Source organism: Sesamum indicum, linkage group LG12, assembly GCF_026168435.1.
Source record: "Sesamum indicum cultivar Baizhima isolate 11 linkage group LG12, ASM2616843v1, whole genome shotgun sequence".
Classification (NCBI taxonomy): domain Eukaryota; kingdom Viridiplantae; phylum Streptophyta; class Magnoliopsida; order Lamiales; family Pedaliaceae; genus Sesamum; species Sesamum indicum.
In genome coordinates, this window is record NC_142668.1 from 17,893,589 (window position 1) to 17,905,188 (window position 11,600).

The following is an 11,600-nucleotide window of genomic DNA, read 5'->3' on the forward strand; positions in this document are numbered from 1 at the left end:
ACAGAAACATAAAAAAGAGTAATTTTTCCAAGGGTACAGTTAGGTCAAACGCAAAGAAATGTAGTGAAATAGTTCTGCAAAGCTCAATTCCATTCTCCATCGAGTTGCAATAGTCTGGTCAAGATTGAATTGATTCAATAAAAATAAATTTAATGGGTTGGATTAGTCCAGACCCATTTGGGATTGAACCGATCTTGTGTCGGTTCAAGGTATTAAAATTTGGGACCAATCCAGTCTAATGGTTCAAGACCATCTAGTTCTGAGGCAAGCCTAGGCCGAGCTTGTTGGGTCATTTATTTTTTTTTAATAAATAGCATTTTGGTTTCATTTTATTCTCCTAAGCTAATTGTTCTAGTAGTTGTTTTATACTTTTGAAACCATAAAAATTATTATCTTTATTGGTCTAAGGAGCAGATAAATGAAACTTTTGCATCCCTCCCACCAACTTTTAGATGCTTCTACATACTTAATTTGGTGTCTTCCAACACATAACAATTAGCTATTGCGAGTTTCTGACCCCCAGGAAAACTACAGCAACCCATACCTTGTTTCAAGTCGAGTCTCATCCTTGGAAATGGAAGAAGCCTAATGAAATAGCACAATCTCACTCTTACACTTCATTAAACCAAGTCGTCCAGATTCTGAGTAGACGAACTTTCTCTGTGCTAGCAAACAGCATAGACTATTTGCTAGGTTCCAGTAAAAAGAGTTGCATCTCCCTATGTTCATAATCAAATATCTAACGTCAAATTATCCTGTACAAAAGGAGCAAAGTAATCTATTGACAACCCAATCCAACACACTCAACTCTCAACCCTCCACCAGTAGAGGTTATAAATCTATTTGATTTTTTACAAATACAGGAGAAGAAAGTGGGAATACTTGGGACAGAGCAGCAAGACCCTACCCTCACTACTGTTACTACAATGCATTTACCTCACCTCTTTTTAGCAGCATCACTTTTTGTGAGACAAATTACAGGCTACATAAATGACATGTGATCTTTGTGGTTGCTTGATTCAAGAAGCATTTTGCTGAATGAGCCAAACATGAAGGAAATATATGACTTCTAAACACAGAGTTTTATATAAGATAGGCCTTCCACACTATATATTTCTCTAATTTATAGTCCCCATATAATTACATTTGCAGCAGCAACATTGAGCAACCCAAATGCACAAAAAACAGGTTCTAAGCAAACAGAACCTGTGCACTTGATGGTGTCAAGTCAAAGAGAGTTTGAGGTGCGTCCACCATTTGCCATTGCACAGAAAATCTGCATTTCTTCCCAGAAGGGTTACTTGGATACATCCTCAGTATATGGCCCACAGCGACATGAAGGTTCCGACCAACAACGTAGACCTTGCTTTCCCAACAGTTGACACTGAAAGGTTTGCATATCTGCTCAGGTAAAACGGGTCCTTCTACGACATCCCAAGAATCAGTCTCCATATCATAAACCTTCAGCTTTGTTCTCTCATGTTCCGTAACCACAAACAAGTGACCATATATAACAACACTTGAACCAGTCCAGCCTTCTCGCAATCCAGCAGCCATGTTCTCCCAATTATCAGTTATTGGGTCATAAATCTGGCCCCTGGGTGCAACATAGAAGGGCCAAAACCAGCCTTCTGTCACAAGAAGCTTCCCGTTGAGAACTGCTGTGTCATATGAAGCCATGTTCATTCCCATGTTAGCAACAGGCTTCCACATCCCTTTCTTAGGATCCAAGACTTCAGCTGAATTAAGTTCAAACAGGTCTGTGCTGCTCCCTCCAGCAACATATACCATACCATCAATCACTCCACTTCCAAAAAACGACCTTGGAGTGATCATCTTTGTCATCGTAGTCCAACGATTCTTACGCACATCATATTTCAATACTAAATTAAGTGGGCAATCCACATCAGAGACCACACCACCACATACAAAAAGAACCCCTTCATGCGGGATGGAAACACACCTGAAGCCCTGGGGGCAGACCTTGTCCTTACAAGGCATAGCAGGGATTGTGTGCCAAGAAAAGTGGGTGAGATCCAAAACCTTCCACTCAATCTTCCCAGTACATTTGTGGTATGCAAAGACAAAAAGCCAAGGATCGCGAAAACCAAGCTCTTTTCTCCGGGTAAAGAATTGTTCCTTGCTGCCAAACAAGGAGTACCAACGCTTGCAGACGGCCTTGCAGGCAGCATGTTTATCAACTGGAACACGGAGGAGACACTGTAGAGCAACATCATCTGGAAGCCCCGGAATCAATTGCTCTCCCCGGGTAGATAGTTCAAATTCTAGTGCAGGATCTAGCAGAGTTGACTGCGCAGCAGCTAATCTAAATTTTGGGGATAAGGTCATTTGGGAATTCCCTAGCTTTTGCACGGGCGCTTGTTGTGATGAAACTCTCACTCTTTGCATAATTTCTACTCTAAACGCAATATCAAAAACCAAATGAACTTAGGCAACCCTTCTTCCAATAAGGAAACTACAAGTTCATCAACCAGATGTAAACCGGGGATGGCACCGTCAGAATCACCAAAAACTTCAATCAAATCATCGTTCCACACAAACTCTCAGCAATCCATACAAACCCACAATTCGAACACAAAGAATCTTGAAATTTTAAGATCATTTTCCTCAAATTCCTCCAAGTCCTCATAAAAGCTGATCGTAAACCCAGAAACGTCCAACTTCAACCTTCGTGTGCATGCGTGGAACTACAGCCACCACGTTTAATCCCCATTTCGAATCTTTCATGCCCCTGAAAAAGAAAATGAATAAAGAAACACCACAAAAATACAATATAGAAACAGCTCAATTCTTCATCAATCCACCATAACAAACTCAAATACTCAAGAATCTAAAAAACCCGGTCAATAGTACCACAAAACTGAAACAATACTTACGGTCTACACAAATGTTCAATACAAATACTTACGGTGTACACTAGCTCAAAATTCAAGAAAGCCCATTTCAAGAATTCAGATGCCAAAACCCTTTACCAGAAAGTGACGAGACGTGTACCCAAAAACAAAAGGAAAGTGAAGAGACGGACAAAGCAGAAAGAAGCAAAACAAAGAGCAAGGAAAAACCTTTCTTTCATTATTTTTTATAAGTAATTTAGAAACACAAAGAAGGGAGAAAATCAACTTACAGATTATAATAAAAACGATCAAAAGAGCTTGATTTAAGCAGGAGCTGTCGCAGATTTTACGCAAAAGAACGATGACCAGGAGAAGGCCTTTTTTCCTCTTTTTATTGTATTTGTTTGGCTGGAATATTTCTATGGCTCTGAATTGGCTCCACTGTGTATGTATTAGTATTAGAATCAAAATGTGCTACAGCCTCAAAATGCTACTATGCGCCAAACATTACTTCATATTCACAATGGAATCAAGTGCAACGCGCCCTTAGAGCGCGTGCTGTATCTCGCTTTCACAATTTTCTTACATTAAATAACTCGTATTTCTCTATATTAGATTTATTATGGCATTTATGTGTGAATTTGTTAAAGCTAACCCATACTATTATTTCGCCAAATTATTCCTCTACTTTTTAGTTTTACTTTATTAGTCATATGGAACAAGAAAAATTTACTTGAGTAAAATGAATAAAGATACTCCTCGTGAAAAATAAATAAATAAATTATTGCAAATTGCTCTACGATTAGTATATACATATCAAATACGTATGAATGTTTAATAATTATTATCATAATATATCAAAAAATATTATTAAAATATGTCTCATTAAAATTCATGATACTTTGATCGTTGGATCTCAATATGATCAGCTAAATTAGACATTATGGATATGTTACAGTAACTTTTCCTAGTATTATTGTTATTATTTTTCTTTAAATACCAATAGTCTCCAACAAAAGGAATATATATATTATATGAAGAGGGTTGTAAGAAGCCAAGAATTGAATGCTGTGTTATCCTTAGTATTACGTTCCTATATTATTCTATTGTGAAATTAAAGATTTTGTGGGCATAGAATCCTATTATTTTAAAGCTTCGAATTAAATATCATTGGCAGCGCTTCGCCCTATGTCATAAAATCTACTAAGCTAATATTTTCAATTAAATAATTGGGAGTCCAATTTATTTTATTAATATAAAAAAATTTATTGATTTATGCATGATTTCAAAAACATGCTTTAATTCGTAATTAGTTATCAGAATTGAAATCATTTAAAGATATTACATATTGAAAAGCCACAAAAAGCGTATTAAGAGTGAAAATGGGCCTATATATGGAGGGCCCACATACATTTGGTCTAGTGTTTATGAAGGGTTATTGAGCCCAACTAATTAAAGAGAGAATCCATTACATAAAAGCACGTAGGTTTTGAATATGGAACATATCATCGTAGCTAGAAAAGCCCAAAATTCAAATTATTACCTCTCAATACATAAATAGATCAGTGAGGAGAGAAACATAAGATGAATATTTAGGTGGTTTCGGTCATGTGATCTATTTTTATTTTATCTTATTTGATGATATAATTTCTACTTATTTATATAGATGAATTACATATGTATATAACATAAAAATAAGAAAATATTTTCAAAATGAAACCATATAGATATCACAAGAATCACTAAAATTTTGTTGTGATTTTGCAATTATTTAGAGAATCAATTCATGGTTCGTTATACTGGAACAAATTTCACTCATTGTCTATTTCAAGACACACATGATATTCTTAAAAGTTACATTTGATGAACAATAAAAGCATAAAATTAAATGAAAGGAACGTAAGTGTAGATAATATATATAAAAATCTATGGACATTTCATCAGACTGATAATCCTGTTGACCCCATCATTAAATATAAAACAAAATACATATATATGTCTGGAACTTATTCGATTTTGAAATTTCCACTAGCATACATCATGGATGGCCAATTAACAAAAGGTAACAATAATATTTCAATAATTATTAATTCTAAAAGTGAGCTGATATATATATATATATTGGATATTTTGAGTAGTGGTAGTGAGATAGGATATCTGTGGCACAGGCAGGCATTATTATAAAATTAATAACGACTGTCCATATATGCATACTAGTGACATTGATCACATGATGAGATTGGGGGCAGCTAAGATATTTCCGACATATGTGTATGCCTCACCTAAATGTTAATTTGTCTACTGTTTACTGATGTGAAGCTGTTGGTAATAATGATTTCAATTAACGTTAACTTCACACAAATATTGTACTGATAAAAAGAAAGAATAGCAAGTAGTTGTTTTAATTACTTAATGAAGGTTTGCTTGGTTTTAGGTAGGTAGTGTGAGTGTGGGGAAAGCGAAAAGCCTTTGGGAAGTGATGAGTACCAAGTTGCTCTGCCGAATGCCTTTTTATTTCCGCCCCGCCCGAAAGGGACATATGATGAAAAGAAAGGGCATGAAAACTTTAACTTTGTACCACAAGTTTCCTCCAACGACTGAGTTTTCATGTCTCTCCACAACTCTGGGGGCCCTAATTGTCTTGCATTGTCGTCCAACTTGCAAGGGTAGTAGACCTGCACCCAATTATATATGCATGTGAACAACTTGACCACACTCCTACGCCTCTGTCAATTCTTCTACTTAATTGTTGCAGTCCAACGATCAGTATATGCATGGATGGATGAGATCCATCTCATTCAGAGGTAGCTTTCCCTCCTAACTTGTTAATTAATTCTAATGGAAACCTCATATATTCAGCACATTGACTTTTCAGAAATTAAGACGACACAACCATCAATTCAATGGACATGTATTCTTATCAACTTCAACTCACTCATCACTATATATAAGACTAGCTGTATTCTGGACGTAGTAAAGTTAATCATTAGAGTACGTAGTAAAGTAATACGAAATTCGATTCATTATCAACCTATGATTATCGAGGACCACTATATATATATATATATATGTGAAGTAAATGTTATTAATGGTTTTACCCGAAAACGATGGATTCTGATGCATATATCTTTCAACACACATCAATTTCGACAAAATATTTCATCATAGTACTCCAGTTATGTGTCATCCTTTTCAGGAGTGCAATGTTCTTTCGTCAACGTACGTAAATTAATGTATTCTACATTAATTAAGGGATCTGGTGAAGTTGGGGTGATAAATTTTACATTGTTCATACGATTGATTAGTAACTGAAATTGTTGGGAGTAAATCCCAATAGTGATGAGCCCAAGAAAGAGAAAAACCTAATCAAATTATTACAAAAAAATTAATGAGTTACAAAAAATCCTTAATACATGCCAATATTATAATAACAGAAAAATTACAATAATAATATTATATTTATAAAAAGGATAGCAGATGTAATAAACAATAAATAAGAATAGAATAAAAAGGCACAAATCCGGTGAGAAGCGCACAGCCACTTAGGCCAGCAACCACACACGGTTGCTATACCCAACACTAGCCACCAAAGGCTTCAATTCCCCCAAAACAGCTTTGGTCACAAAAGACCCAAACCATAAAAGTTTTCACTTAAAAGTTCAGGAACAACACTGTTAGGAGAACGGGGGAGAATGATTTTGTTCTCTGTTAGTTCGTATACCAGAGGCATGAAGGAAAAAGTATATATAGAGAGAGAGGCCATTAATGGCGGTGAGTGATTAGGGCGGTGAAGGAAGACTTCGAGGAGAAAGATAACATAGAGAAGGAGGAGATGGAGAACGAGGTGGCGAGAGAGAGAGGAGGGAAAATTTTAAATGGAATGCGCGGAGAGAGTTGACTGAGTGGAGAGTGGGTCAAAAAAGGTTGGGCAGCTATTCGAAATGGTGTGTGGGCTTGGGCCTACCAAAAAATTAGGTTCTGGATATAAAAAAAAATAATATCAACACAAATAAATAATATAATTAAGACAAATAGGTACATTAAGTCCAATATTTGTTTCCGTTTGGTTGGGGGGAATTAAGTAGCTAGCTAGCTAGGGGATTGAGTAACATGTGATATTTGATATTCCTGAGATACAGAGTGGTGGCCTGTCATCCATACATACCAGTGCATCTGTGTTAGGCGATTTGAATTCATTGTTGTTGTGGCTTCGACAGTGTTGGTGCTTGTGAACATGTAAATACCTACTTGTATCCGGCAATATGATATGATGATATCTCTTAGGTTTGAATTGACGAAATTAATATTGGTGGAATATTCGTTGGATACAAAAGGCAAAATTTCTATATATGCTGTCGTCTCTGGTTCATGTACAATGTACGAGGACGCAAGATCCTGCATTAGTGCCACCTTCTTGTCCTGAAAACAACAAAAAGGGAACCAAAAAGCATGATGTTGGAAGACAAAATATATAGTAATTAAGGCTGTGAAATTGGATTCTGAGAGACGTTAATTAATTCTTTAATGAAAAATATAAGAATCAGAGGACCAAAGATCTCACTTTGGAAATGAATTAGTGAGTGGAAAATGTCTACATGTACATGGCGTGCACAACTTTCTTCGGACAATTGCGTGACAAGATCAAAATGGAATACGAAAAGCTGCCAATTAAGAATCTTCTATGTAAGCAATGGTGGACATTAAGTCGTCCAACATATTCTCTATGCTAAGAAAATCAAAAGCGGAAGATGACAATCTAAAATTATTCAAATCCACGCAGAAAAATTAATGCTATATCTATGATATTTTAGATTAATTTGTAAACGAAATCTAATTTTGTTGACAAAATTGAAACCCTATAACTATAAGTTCATGGATTCAAATTGCATCAATGTGTGGATTGTTACTCTACTTGAATAGTTGTTGTTGATTAGTTATAAATATTTGAAATTGATAATTAGTATTGATGCATCCAAAAAACGCATGGGTCCAACGGATCTGGACAATCGTTCAAGGCTCGGGCCGGAATAAATGCAAATCCTAAAGAAGGGACTTGCAAAAAAGTTGTTAGCACTCCGACGCTCAAATTAGTATTGGATTTGAGATGAAATAAAGCCAAAAAGTAAATAAATTTAATTGACATCGAAATATGGTGAATAAAATCGATGAAAAATGTAAGAACACTTGATAATGTACTTATGGAGTGCTTAGAGAATGTTTAGAAAGTGTTGAGAGAGATGATTTGAGAGTAAGAGAGGTGTGAGAGACGTTAAAGGGTCTCATCCAGAGTGTGAGAAAAATGTCGGGAAGGTCTTCGGAAGGTGTGAGAGACGTAAGAGAGTGTGGGCCTTTTTGGTCAACTTATTTTTATGCACATCAAGTATATTAGTTGTTGTAGTTGATATCATGATGTGATTGTAATCGATTTCTTCATTGAAGAAAAATGTAATTAATTTGCACGTAGAAGCTTTAATTAGAGATTTAAATTAAACAATTATATTTAATTTTGGAGAATTTTGGCACGGCTCATAGCATACAATTTGATAGCATTGATGGAGAAATACACTTTATATACAAGTCTTATTCCATAAATAATGCGAAGAAGAAACCTTGAAATGAGATATAGAGTTTGCATTTGCGTGAGAAGCCTAACTCAGCTTTGTCTCATGCTTTTTGACTGAGTTCTTAAGCTTCCTACCTTAGAACTCTCTTTTTACCTAATTCGTTGCTTTTTCCCTCACCCTTAAATTAATTACCATTATCTAGAAATTATTGAGTTGAATTCACAGATATTGGAGTTTGAAATGAGACCAAATTACCTGCATAACAGTAAAGACTTGAGTCCTACAAAGTATAAATTTCTTCTTATCGTTTTCCTAAAGGAATGATGAATGAAGTGGACGAGGAAGCCCAAGTATAAACTCATCTTCACATCATTACATCATGTCTTACTCGCCTAATAATTCTATATTCTATCTTATATTAAATAAAATACAAACTGTATCTTAATTCATTTGTGAAATGGCATCACATTTTATATTTTTTAAAAATATATGCATGGCTTTAAAACTATTATATATATATATATATAATGAAATTTCATGATCATTTTACGATAAAAGATTTGAATGACTTGACGAGGAATATCAATTTTTGGTATTAATGACCTTAGCCGAAGGTTCATTCAACCTCATACATTGCGAACCAATTATTCACAACCATGACTAATGTTTCAAATTTTTTTAAATATTATATCGAAATAAATATAAATGAATTATAAGAACTCAAATAGATATGAAACAAATATTCACACATTGGACGGGACTCGAATTGTTACATTTTTTCTAAGGTGAAAAAAAGAATAACAAAAGCCTAACAGCACCAAAACAACAACATTTGTATATATAAGTATAATTTTTTGCTAGGATTATATGGAAAAAGGCAGCGGAGCGGACCACATGATATGCATCCAAATTTGCAAGCAAGGCTGCCTAATTATTCAAAGTTACTTTTTTGAGAATAAAATTGTCCACTATATACCTAATCGAAGATTCTCATAATCTTACCAACTGATCAGCCAATCACACAATCTTCTTCCATTGATGAAATTCAGGAGTCTTATGTTTTCTTTTTTCTTGACTATACATATAAATATGTGCTAATTACGACATACGGCGTACGTATGCACCTAACCTCTTCTCCTTTTCGTTTCTTCGTTTTCGATTCTCTTAATAATATATATGTGGTTATGAATTAGGGTGTTGGAGTAGGTAGAATAGATAGATGGCAAGAGAGGTGATTAAAATTAGAGATGCAGTATCTAATAAAATCTGTGGGGAAAATAAATACATGTGGTTGTGCACATGTAAAAACATGTGCTAACGTGGACGAATGAATTCTAGTGGTTGATTATATATGTTTCAAAGAAAAATTGCTTTTCAACACCACACATGCCTCCCATTATATATATATATATATATATATATATATTGCATAAATTTTCATCATTCATATCTTACTATAGTATTAATTTCATAATTGACTTTAACCAACCAGATGGGTTGCTTGCGTTTTTCTAATTTAATTTTACTATTTTCATCATGCCCATAAATAATCAAACATACCAATCATCAATACATTATGAATTTTTGTAGTTGATTAAGGTTTTACATTTGCAGTGCTTACTTGACAAATTTGTAAGCAAAGTAGTGTTTGGATGATTTTCAATTTGCTGAAATCTACGTTAGTTAGTGTTGCAGATCTCATCTTCAAGGAAAGCAATGAATGAATAAGTTGTGGGATGCAAATCATTGGTGAGGTCGTGCAATCACCCAACTGCCAAACTACCAAACAGTCCCGATTCGCGTACAATCAAAATTAATTATTGCAACCATGCATGCATATAGTAACTTACTAAGTTAATGATCAGCCCTCACATGCATGTTGTGAGAGAATGAAACAGAGATTATCGATAATTGCCAGAAATTCTTATTAGTACTATGATTAAGTAGTTATTTAATTAATACTAATTAAGCCTCGGATATTTTGACATACTCGTTCATTCCATGTGCCCACTGTGCGCCAGATGCCAATAATTAACCAAACCACCTAATTAATTATAATGACAGATTAATTAAAAATATAAAAATACATTATTCCCATATTGTATTGGTGGCAAGCATGTTATGTTACGACAATACACATGATGTGATTATTTTAACGGAAATCCTAATAAATTGATCGTATACCATATAAGTTAACTAGATTATTTTTGAAAAAACAAATTAGTAATTAAGATATATATATATATACACATATATATAATTATGAAGAGGGAGCTAGGGCGCTGGTAGGCGATTCCAATTGGACAATAATGCGTGAGAGAGTTGTTCCACAAGTGGATGAAGCTGAAAGTATGCATTAATTGTCTTGCTTTTCACCATCAAAGATCAAACGCAATTAATGATGAGAGCCCCATGCCCATGCCTTACTTCTTTATCCACCCAATATATTCACTAAACTCTACACGTACGTCTAAAATATCTCTTCATGCATCCATATATATATATATATATATTATAGATATTATTAGGGATTATTTTTTTAATTTTTAATTTTTTAATTTTTCTTCATATATATATATATATATATATATATATGGTGTGTATTTTGCAGAAAATTCTTACTCAAATTAAGTTTGCATGAACCAAATGATCACTTTTCTTAATTTGAATATCAATCACACAATAAATATATTGTATTTTTTATATAATTATTTTAAACTTAATCCAGTCGAATTGAGACAAAAAAATTTCATGTCCTTCATGTTGGTACTATGTTACGCAAGTTGGGGGAATAAATCATTGTGTCATTTCACATCAGTACTAGTTGGCAGTTTTGCCCTGAAAGTTCTGCCATTTATTTCAGACACTGACTCATATATATATATATATATATATGTATGTGTGTTTAATTCAAAATTAATTAGATGCATGGTGATATCAATAATATGAGGTTCTCTAAAATCTTTGACATATTTATAGGTTCTCTATCTATCTGATCACCCATATATCCTTGACTCTTTGGAAATTATGAAAAACCAACAAATGTATCGTGCATGCTGAGATATATATATATATATATATATATTGCAGGTGGAACGAGTTTTTCAAATTCAAGAAGCTTCTTTTCCTCACCTGCTTGCTAATTCTATGGATAAAGGAAAGAGGACTAGAAAACCAAACG

The 11,600-nt window shown here is 34.2% G+C and overlaps 1 protein-coding gene across 2 annotated transcripts; it reads right to left on the reverse strand.

Moving 5' to 3' along the window:
* Nucleotides 1-1,063: 1,063 nt before the first annotated feature.
* LOC105175728 (F-box/kelch-repeat protein At1g30090) lies at nucleotides 1,064-3,315 on the reverse strand. Of its 2 annotated transcripts, none has more exons than XM_011098277.3 (2): nucleotides 3,146-3,315; nucleotides 1,064-2,752 (listed from the first exon to the last, which is right to left on the reverse strand). In XM_011098277.3, exon 2 carries the CDS (start codon nucleotides 2,407-2,409, stop codon nucleotides 1,192-1,194), a length of 1,218 nt encoding a protein of 405 aa, XP_011096579.1. In that variant the 5' UTR covers nucleotides 2,410-2,752; nucleotides 3,146-3,315; the 3' UTR covers nucleotides 1,064-1,191. The 2 variants fall into 2 exon arrangements, with proteins under 2 accessions (XP_011096579.1, XP_011096580.1); XM_011098278.3 differs by lacking the exon at nucleotides 3,146-3,315 and adding an exon at nucleotides 2,930-3,139.
* Nucleotides 3,316-11,600: the final 8,285 nt, after the last annotated feature.